We start from the raw sequence: 24,750 nt of genomic DNA, 5'->3' as shown, positions 1-24,750 counted from the left end.
GGTATTAAGGAAAGACATAGGGCCAACATTTGCGATCGGAGGCTTCCCGCGGGCGGATGCCTCTGACCTGCAAAGATTCTACGCATGTACAGTACCTGGTAGCCCGGGAGATACAGAGGCTTGCGATTCTGGGCCACTCTGGGTCCACGCAGGCAGAGGTCCCTGTATCCCAGGGGCGCAGGCAGTTCGTAGGCGCCCGGGGGATCACATGGACCGGCCCAACAAATAAAAGAAGGGAATCCCCATTCATACTTATAAGTATGAATGGGGATCACTTAAAAAATACACCAACACAATCTGTCAAGAGAATTCTTGACAGATCGCAAGTGTGGGTTTTTGCGCATGTGCTTCACATGCCTAAACCTGGAACTTGCGCGGCCCCTACGGGTGCATACACACCTCATACGCACCCGTAGGAGTTGCAAAATATAGCCCAAAAAGACATGAAAAGGCAGACAATCCAGCTTCCAAGCAGAAGCAAAGCAGCCAGAAAAGCACTGATGGGTGGTGTACCTAAGTTTTGGAATATTCCTCAAATTATTTCCAGTGTACAATGACAAACAATTGAGAGAATTAGCTGTAACAGTGTCCATCAGCCATGTGTTGAGCCAAGGAGTGAGAATCATCCTAGCATCACTGGCGTTATTGGTATTACATCCTGGTTAAGAACTTCAATACATATCCCTCACTGCTTGTTTACATATTGGACTATGTGGTGTTATCTGTCCAAAGATGCATTAAATACTTCTGGAAAATATCAATAAAATGTCAAGTGTAAATGCTTACGGCTGAAAATTCAGTAGCCTTAGCGCCTCATTTGAGGCGCTAGAGGGCCTTGCGCCGGAGTTATGGCCAGTAGTGAAATTCCCTGGGGCCCTAAATCAGCGTTGCTCCGGTAGCGCTGCGCCGGCACCGATGACGTCATCGGTGTGCGCAGCGTCCCGGTTGCCGTGGTAACCCGCCCGAACTCCGAAATTGAGTTGCGGCCGCCTCGCCCGTGGCAGCCGCAACCAGCGTTTTGTCAGAGGTGCCTTACTGCAGTTAGCGCCGGCGCATTAAAGGCCCCGCGGCGGCCGGCCGCTTTCCCGCCGGCCGCCTGCCCGCAGCTCCCTCCCCGGACTTCTCTCCCCCACCCCCCCCCCGGAACAGATGCAAGCCCGGCACTTGTCCAAGGTGCCGGGCTCATTTTTAAGCAGATTTGCGCGGGCCGCGGCCGGGTGCAGGCAGCTCCTCCTTAACGGAAGGAGGAGGCCTGCACTTCCCCAGCCTGCCGCACCGCATCGGGTGCCGCAGCGCCGGAATTGCGGCGCGAAACGGCAGTTAGCGCCCTTTTCCAGGCGCTAAGACCCTTCAGTAGCGCCGGCAGCCGTTTGGGCGCGGCGCCACTGAATTTTTGGCGCGCGCAGGGGACTTAGCGCCGGCACTAATTTCCGGCGCTAAAGCCCTGGCTAAGCCAAAACCCAATTTCTAGGCCTTAGTTTCTTAATTTTAAGAAAAATCTCACACTATCAAGAGTTGTTTTTTAAATCAGCACAAATATATAGGTAATTGACATCAGACTGATGTAAATTTCCGATCTTTAGTAATAAAATTCAGTAGTTATGTCAGACTTCTAATATATATCATCCTACTAAATAAGCAGAACCTTGGTAGGATTTATACGGCAAACGCTCTGGTCTAATGATAAGGTTTAATAGCCTTTGTAATTTTAGTAGGGATTAAGGACTGCTGCTGCAGCACCCGAAGGAGCAGAAGCCACACTAAAGGCACCACAGGGCTCTTTAAAATGCAGCAGCCAAGACCAAGGCCTCAGTAAGTAAACAATCGGAGGGAGAGGAGGCCTCTCCATTTCCTGCAAATTGAACGAATTCTGCTGCTACTGGCATGGCTTACCTGATGGTCCTGGGCATCGTCAGGAATGGGGCAGTTGGGAGGGAAATGGGTGGGGAGAACCCAGGCCTCACCTCACCCCTGCAATTTCATGTAGTGAAGAAGTACCAGCGGCAGTTCCAGCAGGGGTGGAGGGAGGAAATTTATATTGAGCCAGTAGGGCACAAATTCGCTGCTATTCTGCCTGACTGCAGGTGGATTCACTGTTAAGTGAAAATGAAAAGTAACAGCTGCCAAGTATTCATAGGTAAAAGTAGTCCTCCTTCAAACAGCAAACAATTGAAATTTTTTCCATGGCAGGTCAGATTTTATTTTCAATTCGAGAACATGGTACAAGCACAGCTGTGTTAAAGCCTCCTTAACCCCCAATGTGAAATTGCACAAAAAGGTTAAAAAGTTTACATTTCCATACACATTGGTGTACTCAGTAATGCGAGTTCACTTGGCCAACATAAGTTTGTTCTTTTCTATTGCTGACAAATAAGTGTAAAGGGTAATCTCCTATACTGGAACCACTGCTTCACGTGTTTTGCGGAGCACTTGAAAATACTTTGTACGATAAAGAGCAAAGCATCCTGAACAGCGAGCCTAAGAAGCTGGTCTGCTGAAAGTGAAACTGCCAAAAGACACAACTTTTCCTGAAAGGAAAAATGCAAAGAAAATGTTTCATATTTAGTGTACTGGAATATATATATATAATATATATTGAGCGTCCAAAATCCAGAGTTCCGGAATCCGGGGTGATTGGTGGCAGGGTAGTCCGGAATCCGTAAAATGTTCCAGAATCCGGAACTCTTGATTTTGGACGCTCAACCTGTACTTCAAAAAGCCATTAACTTTTGTTGCCTTTTTTTGAAAAATCCTATGAAAAATGCGAGTGATGCAATAAAACTTTAGTGTTGTGTTTTATCCTCCTTAATCTGCACAGCTCCACTAAATGTTTCCGCCAGCTGCGGCCACGGCACCACGCCGTCCTGGTGGCCTAGTGTGGGCCGTCGGATGCTCTGCAGAGCTCGCAGCGTCCCTCCCCTTTAACAGAAGGTGAGGGGCGGAGAAACACGTCAGCGCTATGCGGAGCGGTCCAGGCATTTCTGGACTCAGAATGTGTTTCTGATGTCCGAAGTCCGGAAACGCCCGAGCCCAGGTTGCGATATTTCTGGACTTCGGACATCAGAAACACGTTCTGAAGTCCAGAAAAACACGAAAACCAGCTCAGCCTTGGTCCCGAGGTTGCCAGATTCAGGACACTCAACCTGTATATATAAAAAAAAATCACAGGCACACATATTAATTAAAATATTTATATGTCTATACACACACAGAGTAATTCAGACCTATTTTAAAGTTGTGGATTCTGCCCTTATTTTTATTTGTATCATAAATTCCTATGTACACATTTATAATGGAAACTGCCTATGTAAACCTGTTATACTGCATTTACACACTCCTACCAGTGGCCTGTGTCCCCCCTCCACTGGGGCAGGGTGTAATTACAACATGATGGGCTGGATTTTTACTCAGAGGCTGGGAGGGAGTGGAGTGTGGTGGGGCTGATTGAAGTCGGGAAATCCGTAAGAATGAGTTTCCCTCAGGCTCAGCTGGATTAAACAGCAGGACCTGATTAACATTTTATTCTCTGTTTCCCGGCTGCAGCGAGCCAGATTGAGAGGCTGGCTGACTATCAGGTGGGTAGGCCTTCAGCACCAGGCCGCAGCCGGGGTGTGGAGAGGAGGCCAGGAGGGTGGTCGGAGATTGGAGGACTAAGGGATCGGAGGCGGGAGGAGGGGGGGATGGTGGAAGGCCGGGGGCGGTACGAGATCGGAGGCCTGAGGGAGCGGAGGCTGGGAAGGGGGTGGGTCAGAGGCTGGGTGGGGTGGATCGGAGACCTGAGGGATCGAGGCCACGGGGAGATGGGAGATTGGAAGCCTCGGGGTGCGATCAGAGGTCTCATGGTGGAGGTTGGGGGAGATTGGAAAGGTCGGGGGGTGTCCGATCGCAGGGAGTTGGTGAAGCAAGTACGCTGGATCCAACAGGTAAATGGAAAGGCACTTACCACCTGGATCCAGCAGTCCTCGTCTCCCTTTAGCTACCAGGTTTCCCAAGGCCTGGGAAACCCGGCTGGCCAGAGTTAAATTTGAAATGGTGGATCAATATGAGCACACAGCCTCATTATAATATTTAAATTGCCAACCCGCCTCCTGGGAGCAGATTGGTTGCCCGCTCCCTGTCCCACCTCCGTTAAAACTGGAAGTGGGCGGGTTGGGGTCGTGATTCAGATTTTTAACACTTTAACCTCCCACCCGACCCAAACCCATCCTTTTTTTAGGGTTAAAATTCTCCCCCGATACGTTTACATAGGCAGTTTCAATTATAAATCTGGACATAGGAATTTATAATGGCAATGGTTGACAGAAAGTGTATGGAGGTGCAAGTTGGAGAATATGGGGCAAAAATTCAAAAAGGCCCAAAAACGTGCACGGGCAGATCGTACAGAAAATAATGCAGGCAGCATGCGACATTTGTTGCTGTGTGTTTAGCAGGGGTGCCCAAGTTCGTGGGAAGTGTTCTCTATTTAAAGCTAGCCTCCAGTTTGAAACACAGACTGCACTTCTTAAAGGGGAGGTGCTTTCTGAAATAAGCACCTCATTGTAATTTTTGACAAGGCAGCTGTAAGGTAGCTATGGCTCAACAGGGCAGAGAAAGGGCACCTAAGTTCTCAGACACAGCACTGGAGGCCTTAGTGCAGGGGGTCAAAAGGAAAAGATAGGTCCTCCACCTGCAGGGGACGAAGATTCCCTCCAGACTCACTAAGGCAGTGGGAGCAGATAGCTGAAGCAGTCACTGCCCCAAGGAACAGGATCCAGTGCTGAAAGAAGTTTAATGACCTCATATGAGTAATCAAGCTCAGTGAATGCATCTTCAAATGCCATATCCCACCAACTGCACCACTAGCCTCACCCACTTCTCAATGCACCACACCCCCATCACTCACCTACCAGCAATCTCTATCAATCACGACTCATACCTCAGTCATAGCTTCACCTCACTCTCACACGCTTACCATTGCTGCAAGACTCACACCCACATCTCACACCTTGCACATACTGCCAGCTATTCAACCATGACAGACACATCACCCACATTGCACCATACTCACTGACACACTTCCCTTTCTCTTGCGGGTCAAGGTAGCGCATAACTGGAGACAGCAGCATCTAACTGGCAGGGGACAGGCATGCCTGTGTATCCTGACCCAGCTGGAGGAGACTGTGCTAGACATCATTGGAGGGGCCCATCACTGAGGCTGTGGTGATTGGTGAGGCTGAAATCATTGATGATGATGGCGCGCTCATACCTATTCCTCCTTCTCACATCCCACTTCCCCCTCATTCCACAATCTCTTCTCACTTAGAAGTTGCTGATGGTGTAAGTATGCACATCTTACTTTCCCCGCCTCCCCTCACGCCTTTCTCCTTTCAGATACCCAAGAACTTCAAGCTTCCCAGCCAGTGGTGTAAGATGAAGAGGAAGAGGAGAGTGATGATGAAGAAGACACCATCACATGATCTGAGATGTGTTAGATCCGTGTGTTAATGGAGACACGGAATGCAGGAGTTGATTTAACAAGTGTTTACTGAACAAAGTCTGGAGGTGAACCAACAACACAAGACGCTACACAGGCTTATATACCCGAGTGGTCACTACTGGTACTACAGTATACAGGGGCTTCAAAAACATAGTTCCTCTTAAAGGTACATACACTACAATTCCTCCCCTTTTAGATAAATAGTACATAACATTTTAAGTAATCATTAAATAAAATTTTTACAAGAACAATAATATACACATTTGCTGAAGTTAATCAATTACAAATTCAGTCTCTCTGGAGGCTTCCTGACTCGGTCCCGATAATGCCTCAGTGGTGTAGTAGGTTCTTTTGGCAAGGTCGATTCGGCTTCAATGCCAGTGTCGAGTTCATCTGGTTCCAGTATCACCGGATCGGAGGTAGATACTATGGGTATCTCTGCTTCATCACTAGGCGTATAGAGTTGTGGTGTAGGTTGTCCTTTTTCGGATGACTCTATGATCTGGTCAGCATGGCGCCTTATTATGCTTTCTCCAATGTCCACGGTATACATCAGCGGTCCTAGTCGTGTGCAAATAGTTCCAGGCTGCCATTTCTCGGTACGGTAGTCCCAGGCCAAAACTGGTTGACCTATCTGGAAGGTTCTAGTTGGCCTTTCATTCATGCTTTGAAATTGCCGGTTCTCTATGTCCCTTCTGACGTTTGGCTTGACCAAATCCAGCCGGCATCTTAGTCTTCTATTGAAAAACATCATGGCGGGGGTTTGGTTTGTAACCATGTGTTGCATTCCTGTACGCAAACAAGGAGTTATCTACCTTATGTTGTAGATTTATGTCTTCATTACCCATGGCCTTTATGGCCTTCTTGAAGGTCTGGACAAACCTTTTAGTCAATCCATTGGTGGCGGGATGGTATGGGGCGGACGTGTAGTGCTTAACCCCATTGTTTTTTAAGAACTTCCTGAATTCTTCGGATACAAATTGCGGTCCATTATCAGAACAGATCTGTTCAGGCAGCCCATTCCTGGCGAATATGGTCCTTAATACTGTGATGGTTTTTTCCGTGGTGGTGGAGGACATCTTTATTACCTCCGGCCACTTGGAGTGTGCATCCACCGCGATTAAGAACATTGAGTCCATAGATGGACCAGCAAAGTCGATATGTACCCTTTGCCATGGAGATGAGGGCCACTCCCATGGATGTAGAGGGGCTTGTGGTGGGGCGTTTTGGACCTTCTGGCATCCTAGACAGCTCTTGGTCATTTCTTCGATGTCTCCATCGATACCTGGCCACCACACAAACGCTCTGGCTAAGTTCTTCATTTTCACTCCACCCAGATGCCCCTCGTGAAGCTCCTTTAGCACTCTATCCTTGAGTTTGGGTGGAATCACCACTCTGGATCCACACATCAAGGTTCCTCGGCACACTGACAGCTGTTCTCTTCTTTGCGAGAATGCTGGCAACAGTGGTTCGCCATGTGCTGGCCATCTCTTCACCGTTAAATCGTAGACTCGTGAGAGAGTCGGGTCATTTCGCGTTTCCTTTTCAATGGTAGAATTTGTCACCGGTAGACATTCCACTATGGTCGAGTGGAATATCTCCACTGGGTCCACTGTAGGCGCCTCTTCCACCGTTGGCAACGGTAGGCGCGATAACCCGTCAGCATTCCCATGCTGTTTTGTTCTTTTGTACTCTATGTCATATTGGTGTGCTCCTAGGAAAAGGGACCACCTCTGTAGCCTTTGCGCTGTCATAATGGGAACGCCCTTTTTAGGGTTGAATCTGGAGACGAGGGGTTGATGGTCAGTCAACAAGGTAAATTTTTGTCTGTGTAGGTAATGGTTGAATTTCTTCACCCCCCACACTAGGCTGAGTGCCTCCCTGTCGATCTGGGCATAGTTACGCTCAGTTGAGTTTAATGAGCGTGACGCAAAAGCTATCGGCCGCTCCGAGCCATCAGGGAATCTATGCGATAATACCGCTCCCACGCCGTAAGGGGATGCATCGCACGCCAGTCTGATTGGCAGTGATGGGTTGTAATGAGCCAACACTTCCCTGGACGTGATCAAGCCTTTGCATTTATGGAAGGCACGTTTACAGTCTTCGCTCCATTTCCAAACTACTCCCGTTTGTAGCAGTGCGTTAAGCTGGTGCAGAACCGTCGACAAGTTTGGTAAAAATTTATGATAGTAATTTACTAATCCCAGGAACGACCTTAATTGTGAGACATTTTCAGGCGCTGGGGCCTTTACGACCGCTTCAATTTTTTCAGGTGACTTATGCAACCCTTCTTCGTTAATGACATGGCCACAATATGATATTTGTTTCTGGAAAAATTCGCACTTGGGGCGATTTGCTCGTAGGCCCCGTTCTCTCAGCCTCGTGAGCACCTGCTCCAAGTTGGCAAGGTGCTCGTTGTCGTTTTCTCCTGTTACAAGGATGTCGTCTAGGTAGCATTGAGTCCCCGGAATCCCTTGCAGGACTTGCTCCATAGCTCTTTGCCAGATAGCCGGAGCTGATGCCACTCCGAAAACCAGTCGATTGTACTGGTACAGGCCTTTGTGTGTGTTTATCGTGAGATACTTTTTAGAGGCCTCCTCAAACTCCATCTGTAGATATGCCTGTGCTAAGTCAATTTTGGTGAAACGTTTCCCTCCGGATAGTGAGGCGAAAATATCTTCTATCCTCGGAAGAGGATACTGTACCGTGTGAAGAACCGGGTTTACAGTCACCTTGAAGTCCCCACAGATGCAAACTTTTCTCTGTTCTTCATATTTATCATTATTCAACGTTTTCTTCATGACTGGGACGATGGGTGTTGCCCACTCGCTCCAATCTACCTTGGATAACACGCCTGCTTTTTCCAAATTCTCCAGCTCTGCCTCGACGGCTGGACGAATTGCGTATGACACCGGCCTTGCCTTAAAAAACTTGGGAATTGCCGCATCTTCCACTTTTATTGAGGCGGTGGCGCCTTTCAGAGTTCCTAGTTCCTGTTGAAACACTTCTTTGGCGTTAGCCAAGATTTCTTTTAATCGGCCAGGTATGACGTCATCATCGTTTTTTTTCTTACTGGTCACCGTCAGTGCCTGAATGGAGTGCCAGTCTAAACTTATCTTTCTGATCCATTCACGTCCCAACAACGGTGGACCACCATCTTGCAGAACATATAAATACAACCTGTATTTCCTTGCCGTTGTATACAACAGGCACCCTTATTTTCCCTCTGGGGTATACTTTCTGCCCCGTATATGTCTTCAAGACAATGGATGTGTCTTTCAAATGTATATGCGGAAATAGCCGCTCGTAATCCCGTTGACTCATGACGGTCAGAGCTGATCCTGTATCTAGCTCCATTTTGACTGGGGACCCCGCTATCGTGAGGGTAACCCAAATGGTCTGGTAATCTTCTTTGGCAATTACATTATGTAATTTGAGACAGCTTAGTCTCTTGTTTCCGGAGTCGCTATCGCTCTTCTGGTCTTCGGAGCTACTGTCCGTCATCATTTGTACCTTTCTGTACTTTTCCTTATTGACCTTTTTACTGTCAGCGGATTTCTTTCCAGATCTGCATACACGTGCAATGTGTCCCATCTTTCCGCATTGCCTGCATGCTTTGTCCTTGAACCAGCAGTCCTTCTGGTCATGGGTGGATCTGCCGCAGCGATAACATCTCTCGAAACCCCGTGTCATTTCATGGGTGCCGAAGTCCTGTGGCTTTTGCTGTATCTCTGCAGCTCCTCTTGCTGCTGCTTCGTATGATACAGCCACACTGAAAGCCTTGTCCAGTGTCAAATCTTTCTCAGAAAGTAGTCTTTTCTGTGTTCCTTCGCTTAGGAGACCGCAGACGAATTTGTCTCGTAGAGAATCTGCCAGTCCTGCCCCGAATTGGCAGTGCTTTGACAGCTTTCGTAATTCGGTGAGGTAATCAGCGTTACTTTCATTCTTGTGCTGATTCCTCCTGAAGAATTTGAATCGTTCCGCTATCAGCAGCGGTGTTGGGTTTAAGTGCTCCTGTAAGGTATCAACAATCTCATTAAAATTCTTGTCCATCGGTTTGGCTGGAGTGATCAAGTTTCGTAACAGCCCGTATGTCCTTGCGCCCATCAGATTTAGAAGTACCGATGCCTTTTTATCATCCGCTACCTCATTCGCCTTGCAATATACCTCCACTCTTTCCACATATGTGGTCCAATCTTCTATATCACTATCGAAAGCAGTAATATTGCCAGTCTTCGGCATCTTGAAAATCTAAAATGGCGCTTCCGCGCTTTTCTTTCTTCCCCGCCGAGTTAAGATGGCACCTCCCGCGCTTTCCCGCTGCTGCCAACGCTGTTCTCCGCGGTTCCCGTTGCGACCTGCAGCTTTTCGCGGTATTTCTATTTTTTTTTTAATATATCGCTTCAATATTCTCTCCGTAATTGAAGAACCATTCCCGTCGTGGAGCGGACCCTCTGGGACTTTCCCCTCCCTCTGCTCGGTCCGAACGCCAGCCGCGCCCCGAGTGCTCCACCCTCTCTCTCTCTTTGCTTCTGCTTCCCGACTCGCTGCCCGGCCCCGTTGCAGAGCCACCCGATCGAGCTGGAGCCCGCCGCAGCCCAGGAAGGATCAGTGCACTACCTGCCACCAGCCCGTTTAGCTGGGGAAACCACAGACTGGAGAGCAGAGCACTTGGAAAACAGTGACAGGATCGGACAAAGTCAACATGGATTTACAAAAGGTAAATCATGCTTGACTAATCTACTGGAATATTTTGAGGATGTAACTGGTAGAATAGATAAGGGAGAACCAGTGGATGTGGTGTATTTGGACTTTCAGAAGGCTTTCGATAAGGTCCCGCATAAGGGATTGGCGTGCAAAGTTAAAGCACATGGGATTGGGGGTAAGGTACTGACTTGGATAGAAAACTGGTTGGCAGACAGGAAGCAAAGAGTTGGAATAAATGGGTCTTTTTCCAAGTGGAAGGCAGTGACTAGTGGGGTACCGCAGGGATCGGTGCTAGGACCCCAGTTATTCACAATATATATTAATGATCTAGACGAGGGAACTAGATGTAATATCTCCAAGTTTGCAGATGACACAAAGCTGGGTGGGCATGTGTGCTGTGAGGAGGATGCAGAGAAACTCCAGTACGATTTGGACAGGTTGGGTGATTGGGCAGATGCATGGCAGATGCAGTATAATGTGGATAAATGCGAGGTTATCCACTTTGGTGGCAAAAACAGGAAGGCAGATTATTATCTGAACGGCAATAGATTGGGAAAAGGGGAAGTGCAACAAGACCTGGGTATCCTTGTGCACCAGTCGCTGAAGGTAAGCATGCAGGTGCAGCAGGTGGTTAAGAAGGCAAATTGTATGCTGGTCTTCATAGCGAGAGGATTCGAGTACAGGAGCAAGGATGTCTTGCTGCAGTTGTACAGGGCCTTGGTGAGACCACACCTTGAGTATTGTGTGCAGTTTTGGTCGCCTTATCTGAGGAATGATGTTCTTGCCATGGAGGGAGTGCAGCGAAGATTCACTAGACTGATACCTGGGATGGCAGGAATGACGTATGAAGAGAGATTGGGTCGATTAGGCTTATATTCGCTGGAGTTTAGAAGAATGAGGGGGGATCTCATTGAAACTTATAAAATTTTAACAGGACTAGACAGACTAGATGCAGGAAGGCTGTTCCCGATGGCGGGGGCGTCTAGAACCAGGGGTCACAGTGTAAGGATAAGGGGTAAACCATTTAGGACAGAGATGAGGAGGAATTTCTTCACCCAGAGAGTGGTGAACTTGTGGACTTCTCTACCACAGAAGACAGTTGAGGCCAATTCATTAAATATATTCAAGAAGGAGTTAGATATATTTCTTAAGGCTAAGGGGATCAAGGGATATGGGGAGAAAGCAGGGACTGGGTACTGAGTTTGGATGATCAGCCATGATCGCATTGAATGGCAGAGCAGGCTCGAGGGACCGAATGGCGTACTCCTGCTCCTATCTTCTATGTTTCTATGTTTTTAGTGATTTGTGCATTTTGTACTCAGAGATCCCTTTGTTCCTCTACCCCACCTAGACTCCCACCCTCCAAGTAATAAGTAACCTCCCTATTTTTCCTACCAAAATGTAATACCTCACATTTATCTGTGTTGAACTTCATTTGACAATTATTTGTCTATTCTGCAAGTTTATTAATGTCCTCTTGTAATTTTTTCCAGTCCTCCTCAGTATTGACTGTACCCCACAATTTGGTATTATCTGCAAATTTAGAAATTGTGTTTTTGATTCCAAAGTCTAAATAGTTAATATAAATTTTGAACAGCAGTGGTCCCAGCACTGATCCTTGTGGAATACCACTACCCACCTTCTGCCACTGTGAATAGCTACCCTTTACTCCCACTCTCTGCTTTCTGTCTTGAAGCCAGCTGGCAATCCATTCTGCTACTTGTCCCCTGACTCCACATTCTCTGACCTTATTCCTTAGTCTATTATGGGATACCTTATCGAAGGCCTTTTGAAAATCTAGATAAATTATATCTACTGCATTGCCATTGTCTGCTCCCTCTGTTACCGCTTCAAAAAATTCAATAAGGTTGGTCAAGCAAGATTTTCTCTTTTGAAATCCATGCTGACTAGTCATTATTATAACTTTTTGTTTCTAGATGTTCTTCTATTCTCTCCTTTAGTAGGGCTTCCATTATTTTTCCTGCCACCGATGTTAAGCTGACTAGTCTATAATTCCCTGGACATGTTCTATCCCCCTTCTTAAATACAGCTATTACATTAGCTATCTGCCACTCCTCTGGCACTACACCTTTTTCTAATGAATGATTAAATATGTGGGCCTAGAAATTGGGTTCTGGCGCTGCAACGGCTTTAGCGCCGGAAGTTAGTGCCGGAGCTAAGTCGCGCTGGTCGGGCCCAAAATTCACTACTTCTGCGCCCAAACGGCTGCCGGCGCTGCTGAAAGCTGTTAGCGCCTGAAAACTGGCGCTATGCGATGAATTTCGGCGCTATCCCGGCGCTGCGGCGCCCGCTGCGATGCGGCAGGTTCGGGAAGTGCAGGCCTCCTCCTTCCCTTAAGGAGGAGCTACCTGCACCCGGCCGCGGCCCGCGATAATCTTATTAAAAATGAGCCCGGCACCTCGGACAAGTGCCGGGCTTGCTTCTGTTCCGGGGGGGGGGGGGGGGAAGTCCGGGGAGTGAGCTGCGGCCAGGTGGGCGGCGGGAAAGCGGCCGGCCGCCGCGGGGCCTTTAATGCGCCGGCGCAAACTTGTGCAAGGCACCTCTGCCAGAACGTTGCTTGCGGCTGCCACGGGCGAGGCGGCCGCAAGTCAATTTCCCAGTTCGGGCAGGTTACCATGGCAACCGGGACGCTGCGCACACCGATGACGTCATCGGTGCCGGCGCAGCGCTACCGGTCTACCGCGGCGTAAGGGCCCCAGGCAATTTAGGCGCCGGCGCCAATTGCAGCGCTAGGCCCTCTAGCGCCGCAAAATCGGCGCTAAGGGCACTGAATTTCTAGGCCGTGTAGTAATACCTCTGCTATCTCTTCCCTTGATTCTTTTAAAATGCGTGGATGCAATCCATCCGGACCAGGGGTTTTATCCTGTTTGAGTTTGATTTGTTTATTTAATATATCCCCTCTTTTTATTTTAAATGGACTTATCTTATTATTCATCTCATCATCCAATGTCATGTCCACCTGTTCTATCTCCCTGGTAAATATCGAAGCAAAATAATTATTTAATATTTCTGCCATCTCCCTATCGTTACCCGTGGTATTGTCCTGTCTATCCCTTAATGGACCTATTCCCATCCTAACCTTCCTTTTTTATTGATGTGCCTGTAAAATATTTAACTATTTTGTTTTGTGTTCCTTGATAATTTAATTTCATAGTTCCTCTTTGCCTTCCCAATTTTTTTTTTACTTCTCTCCTAATCCTTTCATATTCTCTTTTATCATGCACTCCTCTGCTGTCTATGTACTTAATGTATGCCTCTTTCCTTACCCTCAATTGCTCCCTTATATCTTTATTCATCCATGGAGTCTCCTTCGTGTTTAGTTTGTTCTTTCCTTTTAGCGGAATATATTTTTCCTGCACCCTGTTGAACACCATTTTAAATGATTACCATTGTCGTTCTACATCGCTGTTTGCCAATATTGTTGCCCATTTTATCTTCCCAAGTTCTATTCTCAGCCCCTCAAAATCAGCTTTTCTCCACTCTATTAACCTGGTTTTTGTCATACTTATGTCCTTCGCAATTATCATCTTAAAGTGTATTATATTACGGTCACTATTGCCTATATGTTCCCCTACTTTTAATTCTCTTATCTGCTCTGGCTCATTCCCCATAGCTAGATCCAATAGCGAATCCTCCCTTATTGGTCTTTTTATATATTGGGTTAGAAAGGAGTCCTGTAGACATTGTAGGAACTCCATTCCCTTATCCCCTTTACCTACCTCTTCTGTCCAATTAATATCGGGATAGTTGAAATCCCCCATGGTTATTATTCTATGTTTTTTACTAATTTCTCTAATTTATCTGTATATTTCTTCCTCCACCTCCCTTCTACTATTATGTGGTCTGTAGACTACGCCTATTAGTGTGATTGATCCTTTATTATCTTTTATCTTCATCCATATGGATTCTATTTTTGTCTTGCTGATATCTACGTCCCTTTTTTCTACTGCCATTGTTATCCCTAATAAGTACAGCTACTCCACCTCCCCTTTTTCCCCCCTCTCTATCTTTTCTAAATATGTTATGCCCTGCAATGTTTAATTCACAGTCCTGATTTTTCTGTAGCCATGTCTCAGTAATCCTACTATGTCTGGTTCCTCCCAATGCATGATTGCCTCCAGCTCTCCTGTTTTATTATGGACACTGTGTGCATTGTTGTACAGAGTTTAACTCATTTTTAATACGATTTCCTCTCACTTTATGTTTAACCATCTTTTTAGACTCCTGTTCTATAACTCTATTTGCTCCTTTGCCGTCAATGTCCTCCATTACTTTATTCTTTCCCATGCTCACTTTTCCTGTTTTGTTTATATTTAGACTGCTTACATTTCTTGTAGATCCCTCCCCCCATCTTACTAGTTTAAAGCCTTTGCCACCTCCCTATTTACCCTTTCTGCTTGGATACGGGTCCCATCCCAGTTCAGGTGGAGCCTGTCCCAGCGGTACAGCTCCTTCCTGTCCCAGAACTGGTGCCAGTGTCCCATGAAAAAGAACCCCTCTTTCCACACCAGCCCTTTAGCCATGTATTAATTCTCGTGATCTTTCTGCTTCTATGCCAATTTGCATGTGGCTCGAGCAATAATCCAGAGATTATTACCCTTGAGGTCCTGCTTTTTAATTTAGAGCCTAAATCCTCTTGATATCACGTGGAGTGAATCGAATTGGCTGAAGACTGGCTTCTGTGATGGTGGGAACCTCAGGAGCAGGCCGAGATGGATCATCCACTCGGCCCTTCTGGTTGAAGATGTTTGCAAACACTTCAGCCTTGTCTTTTGCACTCAGGTGCTGGGCTCCACCATCATTGAGGATGGGTATGTTCATGGAGCCTCCTCCTCCCGTTAGTTGTTTAATTGCCCACCATCATTCACGACTGGATGTGGCAGGACTGAAGTGCATTGATCTACTTTGTTGGTTGTGGGATCGCTTAGCTCTGTCTATACAGGCTGCTTCTGTTGTTGAGCATGCATGTAGTCCTGTGTTGTAACTTCAAGTTGGCACCTTTTGAGTGATTTGTGGGGAAAAGAGAATACAAATCAAGTTCTGATATGACAGGGAACCATGACAGGCAAGGGATAGCCTAATGGTGTCACAGGGAAGTGTTAAGTGTGGACATCTTAATATGGGATTCTCCATAGTGTATATAGGATTTTTAAATGGAATGTGCAACACATTTTTTTCTGATTGTTTCAAAATTTACTACATTTCAGAATATCTTTCCCATCCAAACCAAAAAGATTTAAAACCGAAATGGACTTTATTGAGTAGCATAGTTGCATTTTAATACAGCACACTATACTGTTTTCAAAAAGAGATGGTATACATTCATCTAAGTGTATTGATTTATTGAGATTATGCCTTAGTACTTACCTCAGCAGAAGGTATAGAATTTGCAGTAAAGTGATGAAAAGATGCAAGTTTCTGTAACAGGGGATTGGTTTCTTCCTGTGTATCAAGCTCTAAACATTCATTCTTTAGTAAGGAAAACCTGCAAAGGCAAAGATGGAGATATATTTGTGTATGTATAGATATATCTTATATTTAAACTCTTGTTACAAGAAAACTGAACTGAATTTAAAGTCAAAATTGTCTATACAAAAACAAACATTTGATTTGATAATAGGTTGAGTATTCATAAGTCAGAAGTTTATTGTCTGCTGGGAAAAAGTGAACTAATGCTCCAGCATAAGACACACCCTTAGACACTGCATGGTAGCAAGGTTGACTACATGCGGGATGCCTCTGATGTAAACCTCCATATCTCTGTAACCTCTTCTACCACTGCAATCCTCTCCTTGAACTTTCCATTCCTCTGACTTTAGCATCATGTGTATCAACCCTACGAGCACATGACAACATTTTGCTGATGGGGGCGAGGTTCTCATTCAGTCTCCAGGGCAGATTTCAATAAGAATGCCACTTCTGACTGCATCTCCACTGTTAGGAAAATGGCTGCTGCAGGTTAAATGGCCAGAAGCACATCGGGTGACTCAGAAGTGGGGTGGGGGCCAGGGGGGGAGAGAGAGAGCCAGTGAGAGAAAAAATGCTGGGCCTGCACTTGAATGCAGAAAAGCAATGACAGAAGGAGGAGCATCATCTGGGGGTGTGTAATGACCAAGATTCTCAGAAGCTGCAATGAAAATGATGGTCGGAGAGTTGAGGCAAGAAGGAAAAGCCTCTTTGGCTCCCCATCAGTTATACCCCAGAAAAAGGATGTGCAGGCAGTTGGGAGGGAGGTGACAATGGCAGTTAGTGCCAACTCTATGACCCCACAGACAGTTATTCAGTGCCAGAAACATTTTAAAGACCTCACCATGCCGGGCAAGGTAAGTGAAGGCACATGTGCCCATGTAGATGCTGAGATATTATGATTTACCTCCACGCTATCCAGGACCATAATAGTGTAAAAAGAAGTAGGCACAAGAGATCCCCATCATCTCCCTCATGGGTACACCTTCTCTCCTACTGTTCCACTGTCTCATATCACATTTCTTGCAATTTTTGAGCAAGAAGTGAATAAATTACTGTATTGCTTGCCCTTGATAGAATGTTCACAAGAGAATGTCTGTAGTGAAAAGAAAATGGGTGGAAAGACTATGACCGCAAAATTCGGGGGTGTAGCGCCAACCATTAAGGCTGGTTTTGTTGAAAAAACGACAGCCACCTCGCTTTTGCCCGCTTCCGGCACAGAACACGGTGGCTGCCATTTTGGAGAGGTCGTTAGCACTGCCGTTCGTTGCCTGCACTCGTCTCTCGCTTGTAAATATGCAGATTGTGAAGTCAATCAGTGTACAACACCTCAATTGACGCACAACTGTGATTTTGGACGTCACCACCCTCTGAAAACCACGCACAGAAGAACATGCGTGCAGTAGTACTATAAAGACACTGCTAGTGCTTCTTAAAGGGACACAGACATCTCAGGTAAGTTTTGATTTCAGCTTTTGGACATTTTTTTACATTTTATTGGAATAGTGGCTTGGTGCAATACATTTAAAATGTTGTTAAAGTGTGCAGGGAGTGCTACTGGATGCTTGCATGAATTTGGATGTTAAAGGAAGGCCTCTGAGAACACTACTTGCTCACAGTCCTGGGGGCTCTAGTTGCAGTCCCCCTTGGGCTGCAACATTACATGGAAATGAAGCAAAGGGGACAAACTGCTCGCAGAAGGAAAAGGAAGAAACAGATGAGGAGGAAGCAGAAAAGGAAGAAGTGGAAGGAAGGAGGCAACCCAGGCAACCCCTTTTTGGCCAGGAATCATCCACCTGCAGTACCAGTGACCACAACCCCAATTCCCCTTTCAACATTTGTCCCACACCATAAAAGCCACCACAAAGCAAACTTTCCAATCCAACTTTATACATATATAAGCATCCAATATTACATCAAAAAATCAACTAATCACCCTTGTGCATTCTCTTAGTGAGTGTCTTGCATCTGCCTTTGACTCTCCTAGTGATGTTACCCAGTGGCTGTAGCATGGCTGGTGGAAGCCTGCTGACTTTCAGTGGGGGAAACTGCAGATGGCCTTGCAGGATGACCTCGAGCAGCTGGTGGCTGGGAGTGTGAAATTGAGTGATGGTGTTTCTTCTTCTTCACTCTCCTCCCCCTCTTCTTGGTCAACCACTGGCTGGGCAGACTGGATTTCTTGGGTATCTTGAGGAAGGCAAAAGGTAGGGTTGTGGTGAGGGGAGGGCAGGAAAGCAAGATGTGCATGCTTACACCATGTGTAAGCACGCACATCAGAAGAGATTGTGGGATGAGGGGGATGTGAAAAGGAGGGTAACGTATGAGGATACCAGCATCTTGTATTTTTTCAGCCCCGCCACTGGCCAAGGGCTCAGCCATGCCCCTGCCAAGAATGGCGAACATCGTCTCTGCCAAGGGGGTGAGGTGAAGCTAGGAATGGGAGGTGTGCCTTGTGTTTGGTAGAGATTCTTGGTAGGTGAGTGATATGGGGGGAGCAGTCATACATTGAGCAGTGTGTGAGGCTAGTGGTGCAGTTGGTAAGAGACGGCTTTTGAAGATGCATTCACTGACCCTTGATCACTCGTCTGAGGTCATGAAACTTCCTTGGGCACTGGAGTCAGGTTCTATGGGTGACACTGCTGGCAGTGATGGTCTCGGAAATATGGTCCCACATCCTTCTTTCTGGAAGATCTCCTGCCCCGCTGTGGGTAGAGGACCTCTCTTCCAGTGTTGGCCCCCCCTGCACAAAGCTCAAGTGCTGTGTCTGAGATCCTGGGTGCCCTTTCTTAAACGATCCAAATGGCCTGTTGAGCCATTTGTGTTAGTGCAAAAGCATTTTACCATTTTTTACGTAGAGAAGACAGTTCAGCTTTCAGAGCTGCAGACTGCCTAGTTTGGAATTATTGTTTTTGCAGAAGGCAGTTTTAAGGGCTAGAGCCTAAAGCCCCTTGCCTACCTATAATATGGTGATTATGGTCCTATGATGTACGTAAGACCCCAAAGGGATTTTGAGGTACCAATGGGTGAATGTGCACCACGTATACTTCACCCATTGGTACCAGGTGTTGAGCAGCCTAATGAGTCGTGCTTAAATGGACTACTGCTGGCCATGCTAAAACCAGATAAAGTTCTGGGTTGTTTTTTAAAGATTTTTGTGAGGCCAGGAGGAGAATGAATGTATGAATAGGAGGTTGGGGTCATGAGTGCAAAAGGCAAAGTGCACAATAGGCAGTCATGTGATAAGATGTAGCAGTAGTAGGGCACAATGAAGGGACAAGTTGGTTGTAAGCATATACATTACTGGCAATTCACTGTGTCTGTATTTTTTCCAGGGATGCCTCCTGTTATTCTTCTTATATGGTGATTAATGTTTATAACTGTCTTCTCCCAAAGAGAATAGTAGAGGTATTACAGTTTGGCTGAATGGTATTGAGAGCAAGACAAGGAACAATGAAGGATTTTCATGGCCCGTATTTTCCGATCGCAAGCCTCCCGCACAGTTCCGATGCTGGGCCTCACCAAACTGCAAGTGCGCAGGGCCCATGTATCCCAGAGGCGCATGTAGTTCACAGCGTTCCTGGGATCACGTGGGCCATGGGGAGCCAATCACAGAAGGGAATCTCCCTTCATACATTTGACAGGAAGACCTGTCAAATATATGAATGGAGATCAATGAAAAAACATAGTAAAACTTTAAATACATTTTTTTTTTAAATCACATTTTTAAAATGACTTGAAATTACAATAAATTAAGTATTTTAAACAAAAATTTAACTTTTTAAAAGAATAATTAAAGTATTTTATGGGGCTAAAAATAAACTTACCTTTTTTTAAAGTATTTTTAAAATGGTAAATCAGTGAATTTTTAAAAAACTTTTTTCTACTCTTATCCTGGTAAAAGCAGGCCGTATGCCTGCTTTTACCAGGCGTAAGAATTCTAAAGGTTTTCTGTGGGTGGAGGGTCTCCAAAAAGCAGAACTATCCGCCCGCAGAGGCCCTTCTCCAGGGCAGCTGGAGGATCTGTCAAGAGCATTCTTGACAGATCAGAAATGCCAGTTTTCAGCGCATGCGCTGTGCATACCTGAAACCGGCATTTCCGATGTCCCTACGGGTGGGTGCACAGCGCGTACCCACCCGTAGGGATTGGAATATCCAGCCCATTGTGTCATGCAGATGGAGGGCACCCACTTCATTGGACAAGGTTGGTGATGTCCTTCTGCCTGATGTCACCTGTTGCTGGCAGCAGGGTAATTGGGCCCATATCTTCTCCCCCGAGCTTCTTTGCTGTGAGCAAATGATTGGTCTCCAGCACTTTCTTCATCATCACCTTCTATAATTGGAAGGCCCAATACCTTTGTAATGGCTAAATTATGGAGGATTCAGCAGTCCACTGGAATCCCTTGCTGGACTACATTGCAGGGGTCTACCTGACTTGTCCAGGCACTGCAAATGGAACTTGACAATTCTGATGATCTGGTAGTTCCCAAGGCCTCACTAAACTTGTTTTTGGTTTCTATCCTTGCATTCCAAAAAGATGTCATCAGGCAAGGATGAAACGGATGACCCAGTCTTCTATCAGTTACTCTGTCACATTGCTCTGGCTGAGCAGTGGAGGCAGCTTGAGAATAGATTGATTATGCCGACTCCCTGGGAAGCATGCTTTTATATGCAAAATAAGGTAGCTAGTATCACTCAGTATCTGAACATTCAATAAATTAAATCCTTTCCTGTTCTTGAAGTTGAAGGAGTTTTCAGACAGGGCCTGCATAGCCACATGAGTAGCATCAATAGCACCCTGAACTTGTAAGAATCTAACCACTCATAAGACGTTGAGGTTCTCTCACTCTTTGCTGGGTTCATATAGAACTGAATGAACTTAGGAGGTGTGCCTGAACAGGGCAGCCATGATGAACTGCACCAATGAGCTGCTGCCTGATGGATATAACTAATGTCACCAGAGGCTGGAAGCATCCTGAGGCATAAAAGTTAAGTGCTCTTGTTACCTTAACTGCCCCAATGAAAGAGGTAGCAATTCAGGTTCCAACAACTGCCATGTTTCTCTGATAGTGTCAGAGGGACTTCTCAGTCACTGCCCATAGGAAAAATCCATATAGGTCCTCCATGGTCTGTAGCCCCTGTGAAGTAGATACCCACGATTCATGGGTTGCCTGTGTGCAGTGAGCTGCACACTCCTGGCTTCCATCTTTTCCTCCTGAATGTCCTCATTGTCCTCCTCCTCAAAGCACAGGAACAATGGAATCTCTGGAGGGAAATCCATCATTTCATTATGTAGTGCTCCCTTTAAATTCTCAGCAAGTTTTGCAAACTACCTTTAAGTGCTCCAAACTGCAACCACAAAGTGACACCCAGCCAAAACAGTGTTGTAGAATCAAACTTATGTGTGACCTTTCATCTTCTCACCAGTGGGAGACCATACAGGCTCATTACCGCCACCTTTATAGTGGTGATGATTTGCAGGAGTGGTAAGTGGGCAGAAACACTGGGAAATTTCTGGGGGCACTTTACATCTCCCTGCTTCAGTTAAGTGCAGTAGGCACACTTATGATGGGAGGACCAGGATCACAGGGGACCATGGGATAGAAATCGTGTTGGCCATTTTTAGAAGCTGTGTTTCGAAGAATGTCCCCTGACCCATTTTAATTGCAAACCACCTGAAGACCGCCTGAAAATGGAAGGTTTTTAAAAAAAAAATCCAGGCCATAAAGAATGTCAGTTACTAAGTTGACATATATCAAAGCTACTTATTTTAATGTTAAAAAATATTGCTGTAACTTTAAAGATTTTTGATAGCCTGCATGAGAAACTATTTTCAGAAGAGTTTCTCAATTAACCGTAACAATGCACGAGAAGGGAGCTCACCAAAGGGGTGGATGCTTGGGTGGTTCTAAAACTTTAGTGTCATGATCTATTGATTTAATAATTGTTCCAAAGTCTACTTCAGGACTAATATCAAGGAGCTGTAGAACGGTACTCATTCTGATAGTACGGTTTCTGTTTAAAATGAAAGAAATTTATGTTAGTCCTGAGTTCTTCAATGAAGATGATTCTAAAACATTTACTCCAAACAATATTAAGCATGAAAATCTGGCAGGACAGTATCTCAAAGCATTTTCTCCTATGGGATGGAAGGGACTCTTATTTGTATCTGGTGGTTGAATGAATAAGAATTAATAGTTTTCTGGGAAGAATTAATTTTTCAACAACTTATGAAGTGTCCAGCTGTTGAAAAGAGTGACTGCGCCTTGGACGCCCAAGGTCCATCTGATGCGATTTTCAGGTGGGTGTAAATGGCCTTTCACGTCTTCAGGACATCCTAAAGTGCTTTGCAGCCAATTAAGTACTTTTTGAATTGTAGTCATTGCTGTAATGTAGGAAATGCACAGCTAAATTGCACACAGCAAGCTCCCATGTGATAATGTCCAGATAATCTGGTTTAGTTATGTTGGTTGAGGGAGAAATATTGGCCAGGACACTGGGGAGAACTCCTCTGGTCATCTTCGAAATAGTGGCATGGGACCTTTTATACCCACCTGAGAGGGCAGTGGGGGCCTCAGTTTAACATGTCATCTGAAAGACAGCACCTCCAGCAGTGCAACAGTCCCTCAGTACTGTACTGGAGTGTTAGCCTAGATTTTGTGCTCAAGTCGCTGGAGCGACCTTCTGACTCATGGGCGAGAGTGCTACCACTGAGCCATAATTATTACTCTGGTTAATGGTATTAAGTATATTTCCTATTTTTTCCATTAATGTAGAAAATATTTTCTTTTACATTTTCTTGATGCTATGTATCATTTTCTGATCAAGAGAGAGAACTAAAGCCCTTACCAAAGACTGTTTAACTGGATGTTAGAAGATGGACTTGCTGGAAATCTGCTATAAAACTAAAACTGTTATTTTTCTTAAAGACAACAGATTGTTTGGTCATAAGTGCTGTGATGAGGTGGTTGAGTGGGTTGGTTCATTTACCTTTGAGGCCTGGGTTTGAATCTAGCTATGAGTAATTGGATGAAACTGATTACTCTGCTTTTGAGTACCAGCCAGATTCCCAGTGAGTTCAGCTCCAAAGCAAAAAACTATTCATAGTTTTGACTCGAATAGACAATTCATTCAGAGATACCTCAAGTATAACTGGTGTGGAAAATGAAAAAAAATCACACTGGTGCAATCAGGGTTGCTGTTCTCAGACACAGAGTTTGAACAGCATAGAGGGAGCTTTATTCTACATCGGGCCTATATGGGATAACATGTTTGAAAATTATGTAGGAATGCAGTTTGAGGTTGTTTGTGTTGTACTTACTCCTTCTTCAACAATACTCTTTGCTGAGTCAGTTTGGCCATGGTTTTCTGCAAATTTGCAAATGTTACTTTCAATGTTTGAATTGTATCCTTGCTCTCCCTTAATCTAAACAAAAACCAAGTTCAGTAAATCAGAAATAGAAGCATTTACTTGCACCCCACCCCAATTTTCTGCACCTTCTTCCTCTCCTAAGGGCAGTGGCTTAAGGTGGTGTTTCTTTCCATGGTAACAGTAATTTGTAAAACCTCCTACAAGTGGCCTGTTCTCCTAAGCAGCAAAGCTAGGACTTTCCTAGGCCTAGAAATTCAGTTGGGCGCGCCAGCCGTTAGCGCCTTAGGAGGAGTAGATCTCGAGCGCTAGGCGCTTATCGCCCGGGCGCAGCGCGATCTGCGCCTTTCCCCAACTTCAGGACACATTTAGCGCCGGCGCAAAGTCTTAGCGCGCGCCCTGCTGCGCGCGCAGATCATGACATCATTTAATAGTGCAACGCCCTTTGTGCGCCCCAAACCGGAACTTCACTCGCGCCGGCCCATTGTGCCCGAGCGACTGTGAAGTGGAACGGTACACAGGCCAGCCGGCCCGCGGGGAGCGCTAATTAAAGGGCACTTACCCAGCAGTATAAAGGCCAGCCATTTTGCAGCATTCACTCTTGTGCAACGGTTTTTTGGACAGAGACCAAGGAGGAGAGTTTACTGGTTTGGACCAACACTTGGACAGGTATTTTTGGCTCAGGCCAGGGCTTACCAATTATCTTTGCCTTCATTCAGAGCTCAGTGTTTGCCAGCATATAATGGGGGCTGCATTGGGTAGCAACGCTGAATTTCAGCCTTATGCTAGAAGGGCTTACAGACGCCGTGAGAGAGTGGCAGCCCTGGCTAGACGCAGAGGGGGCAACAGGCGTCGCCAACTGAGGCCTTACCCACGCAGGGTATACCGCCAGCAGACCTCCTATCTGACCATGTCTGCCGCGATGTGTGTTAGGAGGCTGCGATTCCGAAGGGAGGTGGTTGCAGACATCTGCCGGCTGCTTCAGAGAGATCTGCAGCCACAGCTGATGCGCAGGACGTCTCTGTCGGTGGCAGTGAAGGTGACGGTGGCTCTCAACTTCTATGCCTCCGGCTCCTTCCAATCCGCTACTGGGGACATCGCTAACATCTCCCAGTTCGCCGTGCTTTGCTGCATCCGCCAGGTGACCGAAGCCCTTTTCAGAAGGAGACATTAATTAATCTCCTTCCCCATGACCCTGGACAAGCAGCAGCAGCGTGCAGTGGGGTTTGCAAGAATAGCGGGCTTCCCCATGGTGCAGGGCGCCATTGACTGCACGCATGTGGCTTTGCGGGCACCTCTTGAGCATGCCGAGGAGTAGCGCAACCGGAAGGGCTACCATTCCCTCAATGTACAGCTGGTGTGTGACCACAGGCAGCGCATCCTAGCTGTCAATGCCCGCTTTCCAGGCAGCAGCCACGATGCTTTTATCCTGCGACAGACAACTGTGGCTGACATGTTCCAGGCACAGCCTCCCCCAAGAGGATGGCTTATCGGGGACAAAGGCTATCCTTTGTGTACCTGGCTCATGACCCCGCTCCGCACGCCCACGACCCCTGCTGAAGAGGCATACAACGAGAGCCATCAAGCGACGAGGAACCTCATAGAACAAACAATCGGCGTGCTCAAGCAACGGTTCCGCTGTCTCGATCGCTCCGGGGGAGCCCTCCAGTATTCGCAGGATCGAGTCTCCCAATTCGTCGTCGTTTGCTGCATG

General features: G+C 46.4%; 1 protein-coding gene across 6 annotated transcripts in view; it reads right to left on the bottom strand.

Moving 5' to 3' along the window:
• LOC147117761 (uncharacterized) overlaps positions 1-24,750 on the bottom strand; it is a 292,045-nt gene that overhangs the window by 60,553 nt on the left and 206,742 nt on the right. For 2 of the 6 annotated variants that reach the window (XM_085989010.1, XM_085989011.1), the window contains exons 15-18: positions 22,989-23,093; positions 21,551-21,682; positions 15,572-15,689; positions 2,176-2,528 (exon numbers count right to left, since the gene is read on the bottom strand). In XM_085989010.1, coding sequence (XP_085845136.1) covers positions 2,358-2,528; positions 15,572-15,689; positions 21,551-21,682; positions 22,989-23,093 — 526 coding nt within the window. In that variant the 3' untranslated portion in view covers positions 2,176-2,357. Of the gene's footprint in view, positions 1-2,175; positions 2,529-12,958; positions 13,565-15,571; positions 15,690-21,550; positions 21,683-22,988; positions 23,094-24,750 lie in introns of those variants that run through there. The other 4 variants (XM_085989013.1, XM_085989012.1, XM_085989014.1 and 1 more) reach the window with 4 other exon arrangements.

This window comes from Somniosus microcephalus, chromosome 5 (assembly GCF_052327205.1).
Source record: "Somniosus microcephalus isolate GS21.2 chromosome 5, FLI_Smic_1.0, whole genome shotgun sequence".
Classification (NCBI taxonomy): Eukaryota; Metazoa; Chordata; class Chondrichthyes; order Squaliformes; family Somniosidae; genus Somniosus; species Somniosus microcephalus.
The sequence above is the reverse complement of the archived record's forward strand: the minus strand, read 5'-3'. Positions and strand labels throughout refer to the sequence as shown.